The following is a 27730-nucleotide window of genomic DNA, read 5'->3' as shown; positions in this document are numbered from 1 at the left end:
AGGAAGAGTTAATTGAAATCATTAATGGGAAAACATTACTGGTAGGAGCGTTTGTTGGCGAAAAATCGCCTTTTTCATCGCCAAAACAAGAAGTGAAATTTTGGAAATTTTCTCGGCTTTAAATAAGGACTTCTATAACTTTTTGCTGTGGGGACCCCATAATATTTTCGAAAACTTTGCGGGACCCAATAAGCATTGCAGAAATCCCCTTAAACTTTAATTTTTAGGCATAGAACTATGTGGAAATTTTAAGTAAGTAAAGAACTGGAAAATATGATACAGTTGTAAAAATACGTCGAAATGTTTTCGTTTTTTCTTTGTCTGTATTTTCTTATATTTATCTGTTTTTAAATACATTGAATAAAATTATTTGGTACTTATTATGAGAAGTTTAAGAAATATCAAAATTGCTAAAATTTTTGGCGATCCCTGCTGCTGGTCCTAAATGGGATCAGGATCTACAGTTTAAAATACTTTGATTTAAATGAAACTTTTTTTTAATTGGAATCGTCATTGGTATCGGAATCGTCAAAAAAAATTAAAAAAAAACTTTCGAAGTATTTTATAAAGAATAGATTTTTTTGAGAATGAAGTATTTCTTTTACTTTGAGAGATCATTCTAATGTAATTGGGGGTTGTATACAAGTATCAGAAATTCTGGTCACTCTAGGAGGAGATTTTTGAAGAATAATGATAAAGAAAGGCGAAAAAAAACTAGTTGCGAACTACTTGCTGAAAAGTACTTGTTTTCATAAAACTAATTTGAATTGATCGTTAACCTTACAATAGTGAGGTAATTATAATAAGCAGAAGCAGCAAAAACTACAGAAATACATCACACTAGGAAAAGGAATGATTATTCCTGGACTACAATAAGGAATCCAGCCCATAACACTTTTAAAAGTTTAACAGCGTAGTGAAATATAATATCTCTGAAATTTTTGCTATCTTGATGTGGTTAAATGGTAAAGTGGTTAAGGCACTTAGATGTCACTGTGAAGTATTGCGGTTCTGTATTCGGTGACGGCCTTGAATTCATCCAGCTCAGTAGATGGGATACCAGCTTCCCTGACGTGCACAATGCTGCCTCTGTGCACAATGCTGTCGGCATTGCCAACATAAATTGTTATAAATCTGTGAGCCTTGACAAAAAATAATAAAAATAATGTATAATAATAATATCGATGTAAGTAAAGAATAATTATAAAACATACTTGTATAATCCCAGTAACAAAGTCAAGCATCACTAGCTACGCTCAGAAAACGGATGGGCTGTAATTGTAGTTCATTTACGTCGCACTAGAGCTGCACAATGGGCTACTGGCGACGGTCTGGGAAACATCCCTGAGGATGATCCGAAGACATACCATCACAGTTTTGATCCTCTGCAGAGGGGGTTGCTACCCCGCTTCGGTAGCTCGACGACCTGAACGCGAAGTCGAGCACTTTACGGCAGAACAGTTTAACGAGGACCCATGCCGCACACCCTCGGTCCCTACGCAGATTGATCCAAGTGGTCGCCCACCCACACACTGACCGTAGCCAGTGAAGCTTGACTTCGGTGATCTGCTGGGAACCGTGTCCTAACGATCAATTCACTGCGGGACAGAAAACGGGTGGGAGACCAGCCTGTGATCCAGGAATAATCATTCCTTTTCCTTGTGTGATGTATTTCTGTAGTTGTTGATCAGCCTGTGTAGGGGTCAAGAGTGCGCGGTATCGGTCCTTGTTAAACTGTTGTACTGTAAAGTACTTACTTCGCTCGCAGATCATCGGGCTACCAGAGCAGAGGTGCCTTTCCCTCAGCGGAGGATAAGAATTGTGATGTATCATCTTCCTGCCTCTGGATCACCCTCAGGGATGTTTCCCAAACCGTCGCCAATAGCCCATTGTGAGAGCTGTGTAGGGTTCAGGGGATAAAGAGCTCGCCTTCTAATTCAGTGAACCGGGTTCGATTCCCAGCAATGGCTGGTCTATTCGAATTCAGCATCTGGCTCGAACCAACCACAGTGCTGACGTAAAATATCCTCAGTGGTAGGCCGATCATGGGTCAGTCGGGCTAACCGTGGGAGGTTTCCGTGGTTTTCCATATATCTCAAATGTGGGTTAGTTTCATCAAAAAGTCCTCCACGAAGGCAAATTTTCCCCAATACTTAATCTAGGAGTTCCCTTGTTTTCTGAATTGGGTTCAAAATTATAAGGCTAAGGAGTAGAACATTGGTAATCGTAAACCCAAAATTGGGTCGGCTATTCAACGACGGTTACAAAACAAACTAGCTCATTGTGCAAACCTAGTGCGACGTAAATAAAGTATCTTACTAGAACCAATGACAAAAATACCATTAACATCGTTTGGTTGTTCTCGTCGCTTTGATCTATCAGCACTAGTGGCTGTGGTTTGAAGCTCTTCCTTTATGATGATCAAATACACTCTACGCTAACACGATTTAGATCGGAGGTCAAATAGTGGTATTATACACATCTTAGCCCTTGAAATATGCATTACACCCTCTAGCCACCAAAAAGTATTTAGATAAAAACAAAAAATTGTAAATTCTCAGTCAAAAGCAAACATTAATTTTTCCTTTTTTTTAATGTATAATATCCGCTTAGTTAGTTTAGAGGAACGTTGAAGTCTGAAAAAAAAAAAAACACTATTTGCCTTTTAAAATATAACTCCTTTGTTTCACACTTAGACGTTCTATCTTTAGGTAATCAAAATACTCTAATACTTTATTTTCTCAAAATCACTAATCTCAGTCACGAATTATCTCGTAGGTAATACTCTTTTGATTTTACCGATAGTTTGTTTTCTGTCGGTATGATTTTGCATCTTTATCAGTAGTGTGACTGCTCTCGAAAATTTCTTCATCGAGTGTTAAATATTGGCAGTTTTTGGAAGAGAAGAATCTACTTCATTGTGTAGATAAGATTTTAGATATTTAGTAGATTTCTTTTGTGTTTCAGTTGGCGATTACGACCTTTGCAAATGACCGAGTGGAAAATGTGCCGTGCGCAAACTTTGGTTTTGCTATGCCTAATTTGCACTGATTTCAAATTATCGGCAACTTATCTGTTTGGAGATTGATTTATGACAGTCAGAGGTAATATATATATCTATGTTAATTAGATTTTATGATTAATAACTATAAATATTAGCTTTTGTTTCCTATGTACGAGGTTTATATTTTGTTTCATACGAGGTATATAAGAGAAATTAAGGCTTATATTTTCAATCGCACACACTATATTCTTAGAAATGTGTTTTTATGCTAGATAATATTACTGTAATTCATATTTTTGTTGTTGGTCAAAATTAAAAACTAAACAATTAACTTAGTTTAAAAATATTGGTTTTTGCGTCATATGAGGTGTATAAGAAAAATTAGGGTTAGTATTTTCAACCGCACACACTATATTCTTAGAAATGTATTTTTATGGCAGATAATATTGATGTAATTCATATTCTTGTTGTTGGTCAAAAATAATAACTATACAATTAGCTTTGTAAGATTTTTGGAATGCTATAGTAATCAAATAAAAAAAATCGGTACCTGATATACTTCTAAATCCCATGTTATCAACTTTGTTGCGTTTAAAGTGTCTGCATGTTTAGAATTCTTGCTCGAATTATTTAACTTGATTTTTAAGAAACTAAATTTTATGCTCTATTTAATTAATAATGCTTCAGTTTAATACGATATAATATATGCCGTAATAATCCCATAATAATTCAGCAATTTATGTGTTTTATTAGAAATATAACTGTAATTCAGTTACTGAAATAGTTATGAAAAATTATTTCAAACTTATTAAACAAAGTATTTAATGCGTTCTTCTATATTGGAAATATTGATGCAATTCCTCCTTCTATTGTTAATTTTATTAAATTAATAATCTTTTGATGTAGTAACATTTGATGAGGGTTACAAGAATATATTAACAATTCAGTTGCTGATAGCATTCATAAAAACATGTAAAATAACGAAAGATAATTCTGTAGCTGATATAACTTTAATCACACGTTTCATGTTTATCATTTCTGTTGTGTGTAGTAGGTCTGCATGTTTAGATGCTTTTGTTTTTAAATTATTATTTAGAATAATTTGTATTTGTCTAGATAATTTATTTTAAGTGCAAGTTTGCCTTGTTTTATTTCAAATTTTAATTTGAAAAAAAAAAGTACTGTTATGTGTAATATTGAATCGTTTACGATTGATTGATTTTTTCATAAAAAATACTAATCGTTTTGAATTATAAAACGTTTTTAAAAAACGAACAGGAAACAAAAATCAGAAAACTTGTTTTCGAATAAATTTTCTCCTAAGCTAGTCAATGCACGTTAAACACTAACATTAAAAAAAAGCAAAGCAATCCATCAAAAATCAGTTGTGGGCAAAGTGTTTATGCAGCTAAAGGCTGTATAATTTCAAAACAATTCAGTACAGATTTAGAATAAGATTTGGATTAAAGATTGGGATTAAATATTAGGATAATGGACAGGTGAAGTTTCTTCGAAAATATTGTTTTAAAATGATAGAAACTCTGGGATTTATTGTTTACCTGTTCTTAATCCTTAAACAGAACTGCTGCTATTGATGCAGCAACAGGTGGAAATAGACTGATATGAAAATAATGCTGTTTCTAGATTTTCAAAACAGACAAAAAACATTGGAGTAGTTTTTTTTCTGTAACAAGACTTGTAGTTTAAAGTTTAAAAAAAAGTTCTGACGCAAAGTAACATTGTGAAACCTAATATTTATACGCAAGAAAAGTTGAGAACTTAGAAATTCGTTAGAAGAAAAAAAAAATATACTTTGCTGATTTTTGTTATATTAAAAATATAATTTCATTCATGCTATAAAAAGCGATTTACTTCCATATTAAAATTTTTTTTTAAATTTCTTGTTTGTAACTTTTAAAATCTCAAAAACAATTTTAATAGCATCTACTTAATTAGTTCATAACCACTCGTGATTTTCAGAGTAATTTTTACAATGATTACATGATTCGCAATTCCGTTGGACTGCAGGCTCATGTTTATATTTTTTAATGATTCCAAAAAGAATAGCTAGCAAAGCAATTTACGGATGCCATATGTAATTTCAAATTCTTAGATAATTTTTTATTGATTACTATTTGTGTGCTTTGGAGCTATAGAACTAATACACATGAATATGTTTCGTTCGAATCTTTATCAAGAACAAATTTGATTCTTCAATGAAACTTGGAACTGTCTATAAAAATCTCGTTTTTTCTCTTCTATTGCTGTAGAGTGGACTGATCATAATATGGATACCACATAAGAGAAAAATATGAGCAACCGTAAGCGGAACCTCCACTCTATCCACAACTATAAAGACAATTTCGCAGCTCGGAATTGCCGATAGGATTGCTTAATTGCCCAAACGGTTGCTCGTAATAGGATTACCATTTTTGTTACTTATCTTAACTTTTGGTTAATATTATTTTTTCATGTGATGCTAGTATCTCATATTTTCTCAACGATGCTTGTAAACGAAGGAAAATTAAATCACAGACGTTCTAGAATCGATACAAGTTTAATTTTATGTATTAACTTAATTTTTTTTATCGTGTCCATGAACAATTAAATGGCCTTGTGTGCCTTCAAAACTGCATCCGTAAGCTCCAATACATCATTACTGTAGAGGATCTCACGAAGTTCTGAAGTCAGTGGCACCATACCCAGTTGTAAAACATGGGGTAAGAGCTAGGCACTCGAGAATGTGATCCGGGGTTAACTTAATTTAATGTAATGTATTAACTCGAAATTTCCTCCGATCATCCTCTTTACGAACGAATTCAAATAATCTTCTGTCGGCCCGAAGTCATTGGTTCGGGATTTCTCATAGTCATCCACTGAACCAACAGTTATTTCACATCCCTGTCAATTATGGTAATTACACCTAATAACTACAAAACATTAATATGAAACATTGTTTAAGTTTTCCTCTATATATCTGATAAAGAGCATTTGGTCGAAATTTGAGAAAAAAAAAACTTCAATTACTCCTCCGTTGTTCCCCGTTGAAATTTGACGCTTGAAATTTTAATAAGAACGTAAATTAAGCTTAAAAATTTCAATGCTGAAAATTTAAAACATGAATAATATTTTTCACCTTCAGAAAATGCGTCTTTTAAAAAATCAACATTTTTATGTTTTCCCGATCATATCAATTATTTAAATAAAAAATAATACATGCGTAAAACATTTTGACTGTTACAAATTATGAATTTAGTGTTATTTTATGCCAAATTTAAAATTCAATTTAATTAATACATGCCCCCAAAAGGGTTTACCATGAAGTAAGTAGAGGTTCCACATTTACGAGGTGTTCTTAGGATCTTTTTTTAAAATTTAACGTGATTTATTACACACACTTTATATACGAGTGAAAGTGGTATTATTGTAATATCTCCGCGATTTGAAGAAAAAAGTGTCTGTGTATGCCTCTATAGAGGGTGCAGAGAATGCGTGCGATATCGTTTGCATCATTTTTTTAAATTTTATTTCCATTGAGCTGCACAATCGGTCTTGCCGATGAGCAGACCTAGTGCGTTCTCCAGAGGTGGTATCCACTTTTTCAGGACCACCACAATGGGTGAGATACCGTTGGTCGTGTTAATTTGGACATATAGTTTCTGCCACACTAGATGGCAGCACCGAGACTCTATTTGGATGCTAAAGTGCACTAGGAATCTAATTTTGCCGGAAATGCCAAGAGCCAATAAGGCACTCCAGGGGTCTTTTACATGCCGCATAATCGTACAACATGGCCGCTGAGGATTTTCTGCATCCCGAAAATCCGGTGTTTGGGCCGGGGATCGAACCTGCAGACTTGGGCTCAGAAGGCCAACGACAAACCAACTGCGCCCTCCAGCCACCTCGTTTGCATCATAGTTGCCTCCAAATGGTGTCAACGCGCGATCGTCTAATTTTTTTAACAGCTGAAAATGTTAGTGAAATCCATCGTCGAATATGTATGGCACGGAATGTATGTCTCGCACATCGGTATTTCGATAGTGTAGATACTTTCGTAGTGGAAACAGTATTGACGACATGTCACGACCTGTTCAAGCGCATTTGGTTATCATCGAGGAAGCAGTTGCAGATGTGGACAGTCTTGTGAGAAATAATCATCGATTCCCCACTCGAGAAATATCAGAGAAATTATCTATGATCAAAGGAAGTGTATACACAATGCTGTATGAATTGTTTGCGAGAAATGGATGCCGAAACATTTGAGAGTTGAGGGGAAGATTCATCGAATGTGTTTTTCCACGCAACATCTTATTTGGTGTCACAAAATGGGGAACCAATTCCTTTAAAGGATCATTAACGCTGATGAAACAGGATGCTATCCCTTTGATCCAGCTTCCAAAAGTATGAGCATGGAATAACGGCACTCGTAATTCTCACGGCAGAAGAAAGATCGCTCGTCAACTTAAAAGCTGATAGGCATATTAACGTGCTTCTACCACATCAATGATGGCCCACTACTCTTGGAATGGCTACCTACAGACACAACTGCTGCCACGTACAGTGCCACATTGCATGAATTGAGAAAGAATATCAAGAACACAGGGTTATCCTCTTGCATGATAATGGTCATTCTTATATGGCCAAATCCCAATTCCAAATTGTAGACAATTCCACTGAGAGGTTCTCGAACATCCCCCACTTAGTCCGAACCTTTCACCATGTGACTACCACATCTTTGATCCACTCAAGAAAGCTCTGAAAGGAGGACGATTTGCAGACGATAATGATGTCAAAACTGCCGTTGATAGTTGGTTCCACAATCAACCACGGAACTTCTTCATCCAGGTTTTTCCTCATCTCGTGGAGCGTTGAGACACTGTGACTATGTTTTGACAGATTTCGAAAGGGGATGGAATGATTTTTCATTTTATTCATCAATGAGAAAAGAAATTACTTTTTCATGTAATCTCTATTTTTTTAAGTGGTATTTTCTGCAGAAACTGAGACGATTTTCAGACTTTGCTGCCGTGTTGAAGGGTTTCTGTCACCGAGGGTCTACTGGAAAATTCTGTTTTGAGAACACGCCCTATTTTGAAGCCATGGCAAAAGCTCCTTTAGAAAAAAATAGCGATAAGTAATATGCTATTAGTGCATTCTTTCAGATGGAGCGTAAATGCAATATTTTGTAGAGAACAGCCAAAAGCAATTAAATCGAGTGTTAAGAATGCAATTTTTATACCAGAAAAGTGGTTAGACATTTGTTCCTAAATAAAGTAGATATTTTTTTATTATCTAAATCATTTGATGGCAAATATACAGCAATAGTTTCATAATTATCTTTAAAAAAACAATCCCACTGTGGGAATGTGACTTTTTGTAAAAATAAGGAAATGTTACTCAATTGGTTCTCCTTAAAGTCAAATAAATTCTATTATTAGTATAAATTTCCTTACTATAAATTTCTTAATAAATTTCTTAATAAATTTCTCAATAAATTTCTCAATTTCTTTTGCAATTTTTGTTAATCTAAATGTAATTGATAATGATAGAAATTGTCCACTTTAACCACAATTGTCAACTATTTTTATTCTCAAATTTTGCCAATACTTAAAAGCTTTTTTACCCTACTAGCAGGCTTTAAATATTTGTGCAAATTGATCATTTATAATGGTGATCAGAATCATTGTAACTCAAAATCTTTTCCACAAAAAATAAAATAGTAAAATTTTTTACAACTTTAAATAAAAAAAAATCTCCCTTTTAAACACTTTAAATTACACTTTAAATTACAAATGCAAAAATCAACACCTTGAATTTCATGTTTAAAAATAGAGATATTTCGGGGAGAACAAATAAAATTACCGTGTTTTTATTCTCTTATAAGGACTTTGGATGAATATTTTTTAAATGTCGATGGAAAGCTATTTTTTACCTATGATTCGTGCTGCCATCTGCTGATAACTTCAGAAAATACAAAATTTCTATTTTGTATTTTCTGTATGAGCTCCTTTTTATTATAAGTTCTGCGTCAGTTCATTTATTCATTTCTCATCGAATTATTAACACGTCATTTAAAAATTCGGTTATTTTTATAAGCAAAGAAGTTCAAAATTGTGGTAATTTTTTGCAATAGGTAAAATTGTGAGAACTCCGCCATCCACCTTTCCACCACTAAAAAAGTTTTTTCCTAAAAATAATTATTGGAGATTAGTGTCGTAGATTATTGTATCGTAGATCAATATTGACACAATCACAGTAAAGATTAGTATCACAGTAATCACTGATCAGTATCACAGTAAAGATCATAGTAGGATCGTAGTAAAGAATATAGTATAATTTTGGAAATCCCACCCAGATTATCGTAAAATTTTGAGATGAGATTATCGTAGGATCGCAGTAAAGATTATCGCAAAAATTTTGAAAATCCCACAATCTTCCTTTCCACAAAAAGAAAAACGATTTTAAGAATAATTATGGTAGATTAGTATATCGTTGATTATCGTATAGTAAATTACAGTAAACATCGTACCGTCAAAAAGTGAAGCCAACACTGGGGAGTTACTTTCTGTTATAAGTTATGTATTCTTTCACTTAATCTTTTCTCATAGAGCTTATTTATAGTGATAAACACAGAATTTAAAAATTTGGTTATTTATAAGCCCAGAATTTAAATTTATGGTTATTCTTCACATTGGGTAAAATTTTGAAAAACCCATCCACCTTTCTTCAAAAAAAGTCTTAAAAATAATTATCGTAGATTAATATATCGTAGATTGCAGTAAAGATTATCATGGAATCGTAAAATTTTGAAAATACAGCCCCGATTATCGTTAAACTTTGAAAATCCCGACATCTACTTTTCCATAAAATAAATTGATCTTTAAAATAATCATAGATTAGTATATCATGCATTATTGTAATGTAGATCGCTGGAAAGATTATCGCATTAAAAATGATAGTAAAAGTTTGAAAATCTATCGTAAAATTTTGAAAATCCCGCCATCCACCTTTTCAAAGTAAATAAATAAAAATTTGGTCCTAAAATAACTATCATAGACTAGTATCGTAGATTACTATCTCGTAGATTACAGTATCCTCGATCACCGTAAAGATTATCGTAAGGTCAAAAAGTGAGGCTTAATAATTATAAGCACAGAATTTAAAATTTCGGTTATTTATAAGCACAGAATTCAAATTTATGGCCATTCTTTTCATTAAGTAAAATTATTTTAAAATTCATCCACTTTTTCAAAAAATTTTTTTTTGACTAAGATTAATTTTATTTTATAACCGTCGTTGAACAGCCGATCCAATTTTTTTTTGGTTTACGACTTCCATTGTTCAACTCCGTAGCCTTGTAATTTTGAACCTTTTTCCAGAACACAATTGAACTCCTGGATCAAGTATTTGGAGAAATTTGCCTTGGAAGAGGATTTTTTGAGGAAACCAATCAGCATTTGCGTTACATGGAGAGGAAAACCACAAAAACTTCCCACGGTTCGGCAAGTTTTTTTTAACTCCAATCTATCTATTACTGAGGATACTTTACGTTAGCAGTGTGGTCTGTGCGAGCCGGGCGCGGAATTTGAATCGACCAGCCACCGATGGGATTCGAATCCGGGTCACTTCATTCGAATGCGAGTGCTCCATCCCCTGAGTCACCACAGATCGTCTAAGATTCATTTTCGATAATCAGCTTAATTAATTTTATTTTAGAATTCAATCGCAATCCTAAAAATATATGAACATGACATTAGTTAGAAAAAAATTGCCCTACAAGGGGTTTTCTGACATTTAGAATATACAAAATTGTTTCGTTTTATGCGCATTTTTTTAAGGTTTTGAAAGAAAAAATAATATTTTAGTCCACTAAGCGTAGCTGTTCCTTTTAAGCAAGCGTTACAACAGATACAAGAATTATTATACACAAAAAGATGTGAAAATTCAGCTTCTTCAAAATACGTATGATGGGCAAAAATTGCGCAAGTCAACAAATTGCAAACTGCGTTTTAGTAGGGAAATGAGATGTCAGAATTTATGAATGGTTCTTTTTTGTCATTTCCTTTCGTACGGAAGACGTCTTGGATTGTATATCTGAAACATGGAGGTGTGTAATTATTATTGTTTTATTCTTGATGAAATTATGAGATTGTTAATAAATATTATTTTCTCTATGCGTAATAAATATTATATTATATTACGCAAAACTGCAAGTAATTTTTATTTTGCTCTAAACTTCAAAATTGCAAAATTTTACTTCAAATTTTAAAATTAAACTTGAAATTATCTGATGAAAGATTTTTAAACTTTTTTTTATTAATTTTTAGAGAGTTTAAATGAATATATTATAAATATGGTATATATGCTTAAACATTTTGACTTTGTTATAATAATCACAAAATCTTCTATTTAAATTTTTTTTTAATCCTTTACGCAGATGGGTCACCGGTGTCTCTTTTATGTAAGGTTTTTTAATATATATTTATATTAAAAAAATTACATAAATATATTTAAAGATATTTAAATATATTTATATAATATATTAGTAATATATTTAAATTACATAAAAAAATTGCAAAAATATATTTAAGTAATTTTAATTATAATGAAACAGCCTAATAGTTACAATATAAATTTTTTAGATTATTGAAATTATGTTTGAACTGAAATATAAATTCCAAGAAAGTAGTTTTAATTTGTTTTTTCATTCAAATTTTAAAAAAATTATGTACAATTTATTTTTTAAATTAAAAAAATTTCAAGGTTTAATAACTGTTTCTCTTTGATATAAGCTACTGCAAATAAGTGCAAATTTGAAACAAATATTGCTTGGCAGTGAGCCGTGTTTGGAAGATTTTACTTTTAATGCTGGAAAATACACCGGTGTTTCATGCTATATTTCCTAACCATAAATATTAAAATGCTAAATATTATATTTTTCATTTATTTTGACCTAAATTATTACAAAATAATGAAGAAAATATAGATAATATATTTAATAAAACTTCTGCGTCAAAATGTAATGGTGCAAGACGTTTGTTAAAATATGTAAGAAAAATACAATGAGTTTTATCAATATTACAAAATTGTACTGTAATTTCTTTTGTTCATAATTTTGCAGACTGTTATTCGTTAATTTGCCGTTAATATTTCGTTAGTTGTTAGACCATTTTGATGTTAGCAGTGCTGGTATTTACATTATATTGTAGATTAACATTTTAAAATACTTTATCAATAGAAGTTTTAACTATTACATTAGTTTCATTTCTAAATGTTAGTTTCTAATACATTCTCAAATTTGGCCACAATTTATTTTATTGACATGTTTATGAAATATTAATCTTAGTTTAATATTTCATAAACACCGATGAGGTTAAGTGGAAAATTACTTTGCTTTGGAAAGTTACGTAAAACTATTTTTTGAAAACCCTGAAATCCTGGTACCAAACTAACATTGATATTTGTGAACCAATTATTAGTTAGAATCTTAAATACTAATTCTCCGTACTTAGTTTAAAATTACAATTTTTCAAAAATATTAATAAATATATTTAGTAGATCAAATATTTATATCTCGTAAAATTCATAAGCAGAAATTCGTGTTTATTTTTTAATTTCATCGTTTTGATACTTATATACTTTATGCTAAATTTTTTTTAGCAAACAGAAACTAGGCACAACAGGTATGAAAGATCTTATAGTTAAAGAATATTACGTATATTTTTGTATTACAATTGTTTTAAAAAGTGCTTTTTAGAAATTCACCTTACTATCTTTTTATTCCGAAGTAAGTAATATTTTAAAATTTCTGTTGGAATTAAGCATATCGTTAAGATCTTTAATCGTCAGATATATTTGAAGAAAAACATCAATATTCATGGAAATTGAACTCTTTGGTTATCAATAAGTGTGAGAAAAATACTATTCTTGACGCCTATAGATCATCTGGGTCTCAGATGTTAGAAAAGAAGATAAAGTTTGATTTTGCGTCATTAGATTTTCTCGTTTCAATTTCTTTTCTCGCTTGTGTTCGATACGAACGCATCAACCAACTCATATTTCATTTTTTTCGTCGAAAAACATTCAGGCCTAAATAAGCAACGATTATGATTCTATAGAATAAACCTTTGCTGGATTCTATAAGTTTAAAATACTACACTGCACTGTAAGTTTTACTTCATTAATTTAGTAATTTTTAAAAAAAAATTGCTTTGATTAAGGCTATTACCACTTTGTTTTCTATGTCTAATATTTATTGTCATATGTCTAATATTTATTGTCATATGTCATTGTAATATTTATGTTTCATATTTATTGTCTATTGCATTTCTCTAAGCATAAAAATGTACACACCGTAATGGATATTTGTTTAACAGAACTGAAAATTTAAAAAATAAACTAATTAGAATTTATATATTTTTCGTCTCAATGCTGCTTATAAGATTGTATCTTATTAAGGAAATACATGAAAAGTTTTGAAGTTGTTGCTTTTTACTTGATTTAAAAACCTCATTCGCTTGAAAATAATATAAACTAAAAATTACGGTCAACATGTTTCGAGCCCTCAAAAATAGGCGCCCGTTTTCAAGATTTACCAGACATGAATGAGGAGAAACAATAGTGATATGAAATATAAAACGAACGGTTGGCTACGACAAATTAAAAATATAGGTGATAAACAAAATTGGTTATTTATTGTTTCCCAATTACAAAGTAAAATATTTCCTGTTGTTGATAGTATTTTTATAGACTCAGATATTATTAGACCGTAATTAATTTCTACAGGAATAATCATTGAAGGATTTTTTAGCAAATTTTACTTTTTAAGTGGTAATAGTTATACATTTTAATTTATTCGAAATTTAATTAGCGTGAGATTTTAGTTTGTTGCTCGAATATATTCTATTCAGTCATCAAATAAACAGATCGTCATATTTAAGTGTAGAAACAAACTCAATATACGGAAAGTCAGTCGATTAATATACTGTCGTGACATAGTATTATATCTAAGTTTCCTATTGTATTTTTCTTTCCATTAAAAATCATATTCCAATCTTTTATCTTTGTTAAACTAATGCTTAAATTGTTTTGTTTAAATTTTATTATATATAAGAGCTTAAACTATTGCAAATAAAAAACTGTTTTGATTTTGGTCATCAATAATAAAGTTTAAATTTTCTGGTGTTTTAGAAGAGTATACGTGTCACGAAAAAACTTTTAAAACTTAGCTTACAAAGAAAATCGATAAAAATATTTATCATGTAATATTTTAACCTACTAGTGTGATGTGCCCCCTGCTTGCTAACGCTCGCCAACCCCCGAGAATTGCTACGCAATCTTATATGGTTTGCTTCGCAAACCAAGCTCACTTCGCTTGCTATTAACTTAGGTACATTGCAAATGCACAAAATTCTAAGAATTCAAAACAATCATTCAAATCCATATAACAACTTTTTTTTAAAAAAAAATTAACATCTTTTTAGTAAATACTAAGTCATTAAAATAAATTTGAATTCAAATAAATGACATGTAATTCGTTAAACCTATTAGAAATCTGCTATATAATTCGTAATATAAATCAAAAATCGTCAAATAAATTCGTAATATATAAATTCGTGAAAAAAAGCGCTTTAAAGCAAAATACTAAAATAGAGATCTATCGACAAAGACTACTCACTTCTGCCTAGCTTAATAGTATGAGATTGCCGCAGCTGATGCTGTCTGGTTCTTTCAGTTTCCGTTTTTAAAAGCGCCCTATGTTGAGCCACCTCAGCTAGATTTGGCATGTGATATTTTTAGCGGCAATCATTGGTCGATTCGCTGTGTAAGAGAAATAGTAACGTAAACAAAACAAAGCAAACGTTGCCACCGGCGGAAAAGAAATACAGCCAAAATTTGGGAGCCACGTAAGAGAATTATATATATTAGATTATGATAACAAATATTACTGTTATAGTATAACTGTTATTAATTATCTGAACAAATCTTGAGTAAAAACGAAACTTTTTTTCAGAAAAGCTGCTAATTAATTTTATGTTTTGATAATTTGATAAGTATGATTTTTTTTAAAAAATTGAACTATATCCCTTAAATCTCACCGAATAGGATTCATTCAACAAAATAATATGGCCTGCACGATCAAATGTTTAATTAACACTTTAATTTAACACGCCAACACGATCAATTATTTTTTTAATTGATATAATGTCTCGGTGATAGTTGAAAATCCGTTTTGCATTAAAAGAAATAAAAACCAATGTAAAATGAATTATGAAAATTGCCTTTAATATTTTCTCAAAAGTATTTGACTTTAAAGAGAAAAAAATAATTAACTCATTTTTGAAATAATAAATTATAGATAGCAGGTAAAACATTTATCTTTCACTTTCTCTTTTCAAATCTGGACGTGATAAGTATTTGATAATTAGAGTATTTAATTGATTAGAAAAAAAACTAACCCTCAGTAAGTTTTGGAACAAAGTTGTTACAAAGTCGTAGATGATATCGATATTTCTAAAATTATAGAATATATTTCATCGGTCACGTTGTCGTTTCTATATTTTTGATACATCAAAAACCCTTGGCTGTCTGAGTTTCGAACGATGAAATGAGTTAATTGTGGAATATATTTATGATAAGTTGTAAATCAAGAACGTTTATTTACCTTCATATGAATGCAATTTTCACAACCCTGAGATAATCATTCACCACCTATTTTCTTAAATCCTTTAGAATGACTGCATTGTTTGTATATAGATGCGAGATTATTCCTGTTGCACCCGTTTTAGTTCAGAACACCGTTTGACAAACTTACCCAAATTACCCATAATTTAGCAGATTTTGATTGTGTCCATTGAACTCCATATTCAACTAAAATTTTGTTTAGTAAACAGTTTTTTTAGGTTATTAGATAAGGAAAACGTGGCACATGCAAGAGAAATATTTAAAAAAAAATTTCAATTTTCGAAACCATCAATGGGTTAATATTTCATTATTGCTTAAAATTCAAAGTCATGTTTTATATTATGAAGCAAGAATAAATAACAAGGTACCCCAAAATTCAAGGAAGAAGCAATTTTTCTAGAAAAACCTTACGATTATTATTGCATTACTACTTAAAACACAAAGACAAGCTTTTTTTTATAATGATCATGCAAGAAGGAAATACAAGAGGCTCCAAAATTCACGCATGAGGTAATTTTCCTAGAATTTTTCTTTTAATTTTTTAAATTTAATCATAAAGTAAAGAGTTAAGCATGGGAGTGTATATCGGATTATAAGGGAATGCTATGCATTCTTCATTCGAAATTTTCAATGACCGCATCGCATAAACTTGGCTAAATTTTGTTAGTATGGCAATCAATTTATCCTTTAAAGCCTGGATGATCATGCAAATTCTGATCATGGATGATCGGACTAACTTCAAATAAATCCAACAAGGGTTGCGATAGCCTGGTTGGTAGGACACTGGAACCATGTCCAAGAGGTCGTGGGTTCGATTCCCTCCTGCCGAAGACTCTCCGTGTAGTGAATGGCGTCTGATACACATTAAATCTGCCGATTCACGAAGTCCTCCATGTTTTCATAACAAATCATACATCTGGGGGTACTGATCCAGAAGTTTCCTTGTCTTCTAGGTTGGTTCAAAATTACAAGGCTACGGAGCTGAACATTAGTAGTCGTAAACCCAAAATTGAGTCGGCTGCTCAACGACGGTTATAAAATAAAAAGTAAGTCCAACAGCGTTAAATCCATACTCAGAGAGCAACCGATATTCCGAATCGACCAAAGCGAAAAATTGAAAAAGAACCAAGAAATTATACAACAATGCTCAAAATATTGTTCAATAATAAAAAAATACGTCGTTCGTTCGAGCGTTCCTCTTTAACGACCCTGAATTATCAGGTGTCACTTTTTGCTAGCATAATTTCGTGAAGCATCGCAAAATTTAAGTCACGTGTTAATTTTGGAAGACCCTTTAACACGTTGAATGCCATGGGGATCACCGGTGACCGGCGAAGCTAACACATTATTCGAGTAAATTCTTTATTTTTTTATATTACTGTCGTTACTAAAATGGTTTGAAGAAATTAATGCAATATAGAACACACAAAAATAGTTTTATTTATATACACAGAGATGCCAACTTGATCCGGACAGCGAATATATATTTTCAAGTGGTAGTTTATTAATTGTGATTCTCGGTTTAATAAATTCAATTTAGTAGATTTTTATGCACTACTATTTATAAACAAATCGTAGGCTTATATAATTCACCACTTTTTACGAAGAAGTCATGCTAAACCTTTTAAAAAATTAGCAAAATCTGTCTAATATCTGCAAATTTAGTTTGTAGCTATTTACCGTTGTGGGCAGACAGGGCAAGCCATGTAAAATTAGCGTGGCATTCAACGTGTTAATAGTGAAATGGTTAAACAAACAACGTCAATTTTTTAGGAGGTAAAATACATTTAAAATTTGTATGTTTCATAATTTTGGTCATCTGTAACAGTTCATAAAAAATTTCACATGATACGATACGTATCTAGCAATCGTGTTCTTGCATCATAATTTATGTACGTGTATATTATGTATTTTGATTCATCTAATAAGCGATAAGATGACAGTAACAATGAAATTAACATCCTTAAATAATCAAGCTTGAAAAATGTGCAAAAAAAAACATATTCCGGTCACAACTTTGACCTTCTCTCATTAAAAATGACATTTACAGGTGCGGCCCGCTTTTATTTGTACGTTCCATATTACATCTCGACTTCTATTATTTCTCAATAAGTATTTAAACATTACTTAAGTTACGAAATAAAGTGATTTTTTGACCAAGTAAAAATGATAACGCGAAGAGATAATATCACTGTCAAATAAAAACTTAAGTGTTTGAGCTAGGGTAAATAGCAAACTTATCTCTCAAAACAATGATTAGAGACATTTTGATGAATTGTTTAAGAGTGAACATCGAAATAAAAATATAAATAAATATTATTTTGTTTACTTAAGAAGGTGGGGGAGTTTTCGAAGGTAAGTTATGCTCTTTTAGGATATTATATACTATGATGTGCTTCGCATTCAAAACTTTTACTGACGCTTAGGTTTTAACTATTCGATAGACTAACAATGCTTACGTTATTAGTATTTTCAGTATGTGCTTTGTATGCAAAGATTTTATTGGAGTTTAAGCTATCTAACTATCTTTACTAGTTTAAACTGTCTTTAGTGCTACATGAGAAAAGAATTGTGCTATCTCAAGGTATTAGTAATTTCAGTATAATACTTTACCGTCAAAACTTTTACCGATGCTTAGGTTATTTAACTACTCGAGAGAATAGCAATGTTTTTTCAAGGTATTACTAATTTTAATATATGCTTTGTATGCAAAGATTTTATTGGTACTTAGGGGAAGGTAGGGCAAGATGGGACCGCCAAGCAAGACGGGACATCGCCTTTTTTTTCCATGCGCATCACGATAGCAAGATCTAAAGTGCGTTTTCGGAAAGAAAAAATTGTTGTTCTCAATATGCACAAGTTTTTTCGTCAGTTCACAAGGTGTTGTCATTGTTTTGTTTTTCTTATATCGTGTTAAAATATTTTTCCAGGTTTGTATGCTGATATTATTTGTTTAATACATTGCAACAAATTTTTCAAATTTGTGACCATGTAGTGTTATTACTGTATAAACATAATGAGTAGTGTAAATTAAAATTTATTTATTTAAACAAATTTGCAGATGTCTTTTTTAAAAAAATGTACTATCCGGGCAAGATGGGACAGCCAAAGTAGAATAAAAGTGTAACATGAAAATTAAACTCTCAGGATTTGGCAAAAAGCATAAAAAATAAGGTAATATTATCAAAAAGAAATATGAACAAGCAAATATTACTTAACAAATTATTTAAAAAAAATTATAAAAATAATTTATAATTAATTATTTGACAGACAATATTCAGATTGCTTAGAATGGGCTCATGAAGCTTGCAGTGCTTATTCCGGTTTTGGCCGCTTCTTATGCAGTAACTGTGATGTTTAAGAACGTTTTTTTTTGTCGATTATTCTTTTATTCTGACATTAATTTCAGTGATTTTTGAAATATAATTATGTGTCCCATATTGCCCGGGTAGCCCGGGCAAGATGGGACAATCTTCTATTTTTGTTTAGGTTAAGTTATTATTATTGAACTTTATTATTTATTTATTTTCTGTATGAGATATGTAAGAGCAATGTTCCCACTATATGTTTACAATATAAAAGATATAAAATTGTTCTAGTTTACTATTTTTTGAGCCTAGTTTCCTTAAGCGGTCCATCTTGCCCTACCTTCCCCTAAGCTATTTTAGTACTACAGTACAAATAATTGTATTATTGCAAGGTAATAGCATTTTTAGCATATTTTAAATTTAAAACTTATACAGATGTTTATGCCAAACTGCATGAGGAAATGTCATGAGAATCATGAACCTGTGAAAATAATTATTTCTCAAGGAATAAATGTTTACTGGTACAATGATATGTATTCAAAACTTTTACAAACGCTTAGGTAACTATTTACAACTATATTACACAAGAAAGTATTAGTGCCTTTTCTCTATTTTCTAATTAATGTAAAACGTACAGATGAAAGTTTTTTTTCTATTTTATTTTTGAACGATCAAAAAATAATGATTTTGTTTGAGTACAATTTGCTTCAAAATAATAAATCTCTATTAAGCTGGTGGTTGATTTACGATGTCAACTTTTTCCTTAGTAATTGGGCGTTATGAACAATTAATTTTTTTGTGTTTAGTCGAGACTGAAATAATATTTGAAAGCTCAAATTTACTAGTCGAATTTGCATTTCCAGCTTTATAAAAAATTAAAGAAAAAAAATGAAATTGATTAAAGCAAGTTGATCACATTCTAAAAATTTGCTTGTTTTAAATTATATAAAAAAAAAAATAACTATGATATTTTGAACATTGAGATGCTCGAACTAAAAATTATTTTTACTTTGCTTTATTTAAATTTTTTTTTTTGTAAATTATTCAACACATTTTTAATTCCGTGGTTTTCGAAAAAAGAAACACATTCTAATTTGTTAAGTAATTAAAACAAGTATAAGAAATAAAACCACTTTCATTGAGATTAAGCGATAACAAGCTCATTTACATTTTGAACTTCATATATCAGAATGTTCCAGACTGGTGATAACGAGGGGGTTAATGATAAAGAAATGATTACCCATTAAAAAAGTGCAACGATAATAAAATTACGGCAGAATTTTTATCAATATTTATTTCTTTATCATGATTATTATTTCTTGAATTTGTATAACAAACTTGTGGTGCTACTCATAAAAATTTTAATTTCGTTGCAACACTAATTTTTTATGAAAAAATGTTTTATATCTTTTATGTAAAATCTTTAATGTTTTCTTGTAGTAATGATTGATTTTAGGCACATTCCATTTGCAAAGTCCTAACTTAATAGTCAATGACTTTTTTCACCGGAAATAACAAATTGGTTCTCCTGCTCTTCGAAATGATTCGTTGATTTCTCCGATATATATTTTCTAAAACAAGACATTTTTATTTGTTATGTACATATAACTCTTTAAGTACATATTGTTACCTGTTTCACACCACCCTGTATTTAAAATTACTGGGTTTTCTCATCGGTTTCTTGTTAAACAAGAAAATTGTTTTAAGAGTAACATAAATTTTTTTTAATCAAACGAAAATTCAAAATACTTTATTTAATTACAAATGTTGCCGATCGGCCTGTGTAGGGGGCAGGGAACTGTCCTTGCATCAGAAAGGTTCTGGGTTCCAATCCCGGGCAAGGCATGGATGTTTATTTCTCTCTGTGTGTTCTATGTCCTTTCTCCTTTGTGTGCGTGAATGTGACCCGCCCTATAAACGGGTTTGTGGTTGGGTGAATGGTGTGACAGAAGTCGAATTTCTGGCCATAGATGGCGCCACTGAAAAACAAGAACAATCGCACCCCTTCTGCCTAAAACAGGCACTTGACAAAAAAAAATTACAAATTTTTAGACGAAGAATTTGATATTAATTTTTAGACCACGTGGATGATTATTGGGTTATATCCTACTCCGAAAAAAAAAACACTTAATGCAGCTTAAAGCTTGTTCGTTTTGCATTATTGCATCATTATTGATCAAAGGACCTTTAGTTTTATTACAACAGGTGTGCTATTTATCCGGCGTATAAAATGATGGGAGTAAGAATATTTCATTTCTTTTCATTCAGAAGTAATGAACTATTAATAACTATCTCTATTTATCAATAGTTGTGACAATTTCACTCATAAGTATCTATGTTAAAAGTCAGAAAAAAGTGGTAATCAAGGATAGTTTACTCCTTTTGAATAGAAAGAAATAAAATAATTTTTCCACCGGTATATATTATCCCCAGTATATAATACGGTATTCAAATACTTCGAATTTGCTGTAAAATAATGATTGTTCGTCATTAAGCTACTCGAAATTGACATAGTTGTAACAAATATTCAAAATGCGGTAAACGGAGAAAAAATTTTTGCAATCATAATAGACTGGGGAAAACGAAAAGGCACTTATATATTTCGTTCAGGAGATCACCGGTTCAAAACTGGTTTTTGTGAAATTTTTGTTTTTATTATTTTTAATATTCTCGATAATATAATTTTTTTGTATTATTTATAACTATTTGTTTCAAAAACATTTATAAAAGCACAACAAACCAACCAACCAAGGAAAAACAAAAATAAAAATACTATTTTCACAAATATAAATGCAAAATTACACAACTTAAAACAAAAGAAAGAATACTATTTTCACATATGTAAATACGAAAATACACAACTTAAAACAAAAGAAAGAATACTATTTTCACAAATGTATATGTAAGAGCTAAAAAACAGCTGTTATCAAACGTACAGGAATAATAGATGTTGCTTTTATTACGAATTATATCATAACAGATTATATAAAAGTTAAAAATGAAACGCCTGCGACATTAGACTTGATAAAAGATGTCCTAATTATATTGCAGCTAACCCGGAAGCATGTAAACTACCTTTACATCTACAGTTTATAAAGAGAGATTTTGAGCGCACTGATTGGATTTCTCGGCAAGGCCTTCTGTTACGTTTTTTTATAGCTCCTCCCCACTATCATTTCTCCGTAATTTGATTACAAAATGTAAATCAATCATATATCTGTTTTAGTATATTTCTCATAATAATTTTAAGCGAAATGTTAAAGTTTTGTATAGAAAATAAAATAGCGTCATCTATGGTTTTTTGATGATAGCACATTTATTGAAATCAAGTTTATTCTTAAATTTTTCTTTATTTGTTTAAAATATTTTTTTTTACATTTCAATATAATATTTTTTTAATATAAATGTTACAGATTTTATGTAAATGCAAGGTAAGCAACAATATTTTGGTAAAACATCGAATTAATACAATAATAAGTATTAAACATAAATTGTGAGCATATATTTTAAAAGTATTTTTAGCCAGCATTTATATAATAAGTATAAGAATTGATTAGTATTCAAATTGAATAGTTTTATGAATCTCTTTATGATCTTAAAAATTAAAATCTGTAACTTAAATTTATCAAGTATGATTGCAGAATAAGACAAATAAAAGCAATGCAGGTTGAGTTTAAATTTATTATCTGAGATTTTAATAGATATTATTGTAAGATATATAATGAGATATATATGTGAGATATATAAATATTATTGTAAAATTATTTTTGATTATTTGAAAAAGATTTTATAATATCTTAGAGGAAAATATTCTAAAATGTTATAATTCAGCAAAAAAATTACGGAACATTAGTAATTAATAAAAATTGTTGTATGCAACTCGCTATATAATAAGTTTTACAAGGAAATAAGAGTATATACTAAAGTCGGAGAATATTATTATTATTATTATTTTATAGATTTTCTACATTCATTCAACGCATTTCTGTCTTCAGTCACAAAATCGAAATCAGATATTTGAATATTTTGGAAGTTTAGCGTTTAGTAAAGTAAATAAATACATAAAATGAAATGATAGAATAGATTTTAAGAGATAAAGCATAGTTTAATTTCTATTGTTTCATAAAATAGTTTTTGAAATGAATGAATATTTAAGTAACACGAAACACAAAATTTGCATATTTTATTTATGCAAACTCTTTTATTTAATTCTAAAATAAAAGAGGGTGCCACGTGCTGAATAAATCTGCGTAAAATTAAGAAAACCGATAAAAAAAAAGTTATACAGACGCATTTTTTGCATAAAGAAATAAAACTTATATAGCTATTAATTATATTTATATACTAATAATAACAATTTCAAGACAAACCAAACAAAAACGTAAGAATTAAGCAAAGAGTTTTTTAAGGAACAGTAATATTACCTTGCAACAAAGATGTATCAATTTTTGGAGCATATCATGCTTTTTAAATTTCAAAATTAAATTTTCTATACGTGCAATCTGAACAAACATTTCTATATAAAAACCATGCAATTTAGATCCATTATGTGTGGATCTTTGTCCGTGAGGTTTCGCTGGAATTCCATTTCGTATTTGTCCGTCCTAATTCCTTTACCCACTAGTTGCAATCTTCTAAATTTAGAACATTGCTAATAAAGGTAATAATGTTAGATGAAACATAGTTTCTATTTCCTTTTTAGATAAAGAAGGCAGTTTCTTAGGCGAAAAAACTGGCATTTCAAGTTTGAAAAAGAAATGCTTTTGTACAGAGATTGCTCTATGCTTAAAATAACAAGCATAGCAGAATGAAATTGTCATACGTCACAGAAGGCGTTGCCGAGAAGTCCAATAAGCGCGTTCAAAATCTTTCGCTACAAATTATCTATGTAAAGATAGTTTACATGCAAACTGGAAGTTTTAGCTCTATACAACATTCACGCAATGTTCTTAGACTATTATAGTTGCTGAAACTAAACTAAACTAAACTCAGTGGCACGGCAGCTCATAGAGGGCCAAGGCCTACTGTACCCATCTCAGTTTTCTTGACCTTGGGCACTGGGGTGCAGGAGCAGATGTTCCGGTTAGGTGGTCAGACGAACGCGGAATCTCCAGTGTTTAGTTCCCAAGCATGTTTGGTACTCCTTTATCGACCCACTGAAGTTATGAAAGGCTGAATCAACCTTGCCCGGCCCGAGGATCGAACCCAGGACCTGTGCCACGGGAGCGCGAAGCTCTACCACCCAGTCACTGGGCGTCTATTATAGTTGATATAGGGCGTAAAAATAGAAACGAAAACAAAATATTTACAAGTTTTATTCAACAACATATTTTGTATTAAAACATACTGGCCAAAATTTGACATCTGGAAGATCATAGAAATTTTTTAAATGATAGTGAAATTAAGCAATTTTTTTTTTAAAGAAATAGAATATTTTTGCTTTTTTATAAGGGTATGAGTATTATTAGGATTTGATTTTTTATGTATCCATTTAAAATTATAAGTGGTGGATAAAATTCGTTTACCTCTGATTCATAAAAATAATGCATTTATTGCCTTTGCTACTACTAAGAAATTTTTTTTCTAAAACTACGGAAATATCGTAGTAGTCGGTGAGTACGTAAAAAGTGAAGGTTAGTTAGAAAAATTCAGAATCATTCGTATGGTTCATAACGAAAAAAATTCAGTCTAGTACTGTGGTTCCTATTTTAGGCAGATAGTACTGTTTTTAATGAGTCACAAATTTATTTGAGTTCATTAGCGAAACAATTTGGGACTCGGTTGAGTTAATTTGAGTTCATCAGCGACATGCTGCTGAAAACGTGACATTTCGTATACATATAACCATAATACATTTCTTATACTTTTAACTATAATGCATTTCTTACGCATATAACCTTAACACATTTCGTTTTCATATAACCATAATTCATTTCGTATGCTTATAAGCGTAATGCATTTCTTCTATTTATAATTATAATACATTTTGTATGCACATAACCATAACACATTTCGTTTGCATATAACCATTCCACATTTTGCATACCTATAACCATAATTCATTTTGTATGCTTATAACCATAATACATTTCTTATACTTATAACTATATTTGTATGCATATATCCATAACACATTTCGTTTACATATATATAACTATATATAGTATAACTTGAAGAAAGAAATTTGTATGCTTTACTGAATATGTCAATCCTTAGTGACTTTCAATTTTATTTTACGTCGCCAATAGCCCATTGTGCAGCTCTAGTGCGACGTAAATTAACAACAACAACAACAATTTTATTTTAAATAAAAATAATCTAAAATTATTAATATCAAAAATTGCCTTTTTGAATTGTTTTTATCTTTTTTACTTTCGTTTAGGTAACTGCACCAGAATCTAAACCCCCTGAAGAAAAGATGGGTGAAAAAAATGAAAAAATACCATTGTAAGTAAAAAATTTTATCAAAGTCTGGAAAATTTATTTTGATATAAATAAAAAAGTCATAGCTCATCAATTATGAGACCAACGGTGAGATGATGGCATCTCTGGCTTTGCGACCCAACCACCTTTACTTCATACACAAGCTAGATATTATCCATATTTATTATGTTGTTTCTTAGATATAAACAGGGCTGCCAACTGCTTCGCTTTTTTTCAAAATATTTTATAGAGTGGTAGTCAATTAAAAACTGAAACTTCCAAAACTTTTGATAATTTTTTTTAACATTTCAAAAGTCTCAATACGAGTGGGCTCTTGAATCATTTGTATGAAGTGGCGTGGAAAATAACTTTAAATGAAATTGACAGAATAAAGAATTATACATTAAAATTTAAACTTAGCTACCACGGGAAGAAATTCCCAACTAATGTAGGGATGCCAACTGCTCCGCTCTCTGGAAAAGTTTTAATAAAGTGGTAGCGAACTAAATAATATAACTTGTAAAATAAACATAGTTACGCCTACTTTAAGAAACAGTAACCAAATAATTAATGCTTTTAGGTTGCATGTTATTATGATTTTTGATATTTAGTGGTGGAAAAATTAATTAAAATTATAAATACTAAACTAAAAATAATTTAAATTTCGTTACCGTTAGAAAGTACAATTTTTCAAAGCGGATCAAGTTTGCATCTCTGCTAATGTCGAAAGATTGGCAATCCAATATATAAGATTGATTTTTGTTAACTATTTAAAGTGATAGTATATTATACCACTCTATTTATAATTTATAAGTTTGCTTTCAATAATAATATTGACCACCAGTTTATATACAGAAATAATTTAAATACTTATATAAAATCCTTTAATCATTTAGTGAATTTTGACACATAATTTATAAACGTAAATTAAATTTAGTATACAACTTTAAATATTGTGGGAAACTACTACTTACGAACTGGTATTGGTTTCGAGTAAAACCCTTGTACACCACGATAATGCTTACTTAATTTCTTAAGTTAAATTTTTCTGATACTGAAACTAACTACGCACATTTCCTTTTTACTTTCCCTGCACTCTAACGATATATCATATTAATAATTTTCTTTTGTCGGTATTTAAGCAGGTAATACAGTTTATTTAAAATAATATCTTGATATTATAATTAATACACGTCTCAGTAATTTCGTCAAAATAATTTATGGTTTTGATACTAAAAGTTTAGTTTGTAATGCTCCTTTACTAGAATACTTGTAAATTGATATCAATAATATATTGTATTATGTAAAAAAATTGGTAAATTTTATAATTTAATTTTTTATACTGAAAATGCCATTGTTGCAAGCTTATTTCGTTTAAAATTTCGTCCGGTATTTAAGCAGATATTACAGTTGCTTTATTTAAAATATTATCCTGATATTATAATTAATACACATGTTATAGTCATATCGTCAAAAGAGTAATTTGTCGTTTTGATACTAAAAGTTTAGTTTGTAGAACTCCTTAACTAGTATACACGTAAATTGATATTAATAATATATTTTATTATATAAAAAAACTGGTAAATTTTATAATTTAATTTTTTTAAATTGAAAATGCCATTTTAAAACTGTTTCATTGTTACAAGCTTATTTCGTTTAAAATTTCTCACAAATTATGGGTTTCTCCATAGAACAATTAGTGATCACCATGGAGGGACCTATGAATCTTTAGTATCAAGAGATAATTCAATTATTTATTGTTGCCACGGTAATGCAGCAGATGAATGTTGCCAAAATGGAATATCTAAATCAACCGAAAAAATACCAAAAAAAGAAAGCATATTAGTAAGTAATGAGAGTTTTATTGATAAGTCTCTCTCTGTCACTCTTCATTTTTGTTATTCAAATAATGTAACCATTTGCAGGTAGATTCTCATTGCCACGAAGATAAAGAATTTGGCATTGATAAGATTGCGAGACGAAAATTAGTATTCGCCAGTATTCTTTGCTTATTCTTTATGATTGGTGAAGCTGTAGGTATGTGGTACAGTTTATTATACATGATATTTGCGGAATAATATGTTTAAAATCTGGCATTTTATGGAATATCTAGGCATTTTATAGAATGTCGAAAACTAGCCGGCAAAGTATTAAATTATTAAAAATTATTATATTGATTAAGCATTTTACAGAATGCCAAATGGGCGAATTGCATCATCACCTAAGTATTTACAGTACTGATGGATCCTAAATTCTATAGAATGTAGGCGTTTCATACTATGCATACGATTATTGGTATTTTGATTATTAA

General features: G+C 30.2%; 1 protein-coding gene across 5 annotated transcripts in view; it reads left to right on the top strand.

Moving 5' to 3' along the window:
* Positions 1 to 2474: 2474 nt before the first annotated feature.
* Positions 2475 to 27730, top strand: part of LOC107439432 (proton-coupled zinc antiporter SLC30A2) — a 36261-nt gene continuing 11005 nt past the window's right edge. Inside the window, exons 1-5 of one of the 5 annotated variants that reach the window (XM_087163960.1) lie at positions 2475 to 2711; positions 2968 to 3104; positions 25379 to 25443; positions 27111 to 27264; positions 27345 to 27456. In XM_087163960.1, the coding sequence (XP_087020086.1) occupies positions 25415 to 25443; positions 27111 to 27264; positions 27345 to 27456 (295 nt within the window). In that variant the 5' untranslated portion in view covers positions 2475 to 2711; positions 2968 to 3104; positions 25379 to 25414. The other 4 variants (XM_087163959.1, XM_087163961.1, XM_087163962.1 and 1 more) reach the window with 4 other exon arrangements.

Source organism: Parasteatoda tepidariorum, chromosome 5 (assembly GCF_982258835.1).
Source record: "Parasteatoda tepidariorum strain Cologne lab strain chromosome 5, Ptep-v5.0, whole genome shotgun sequence".
NCBI lineage: Eukaryota > Metazoa > Arthropoda > Arachnida > Araneae > Theridiidae > Parasteatoda > Parasteatoda tepidariorum.
The sequence above is the reverse complement of the archived record's forward strand: the minus strand, read 5'-3'. Positions and strand labels throughout refer to the sequence as shown.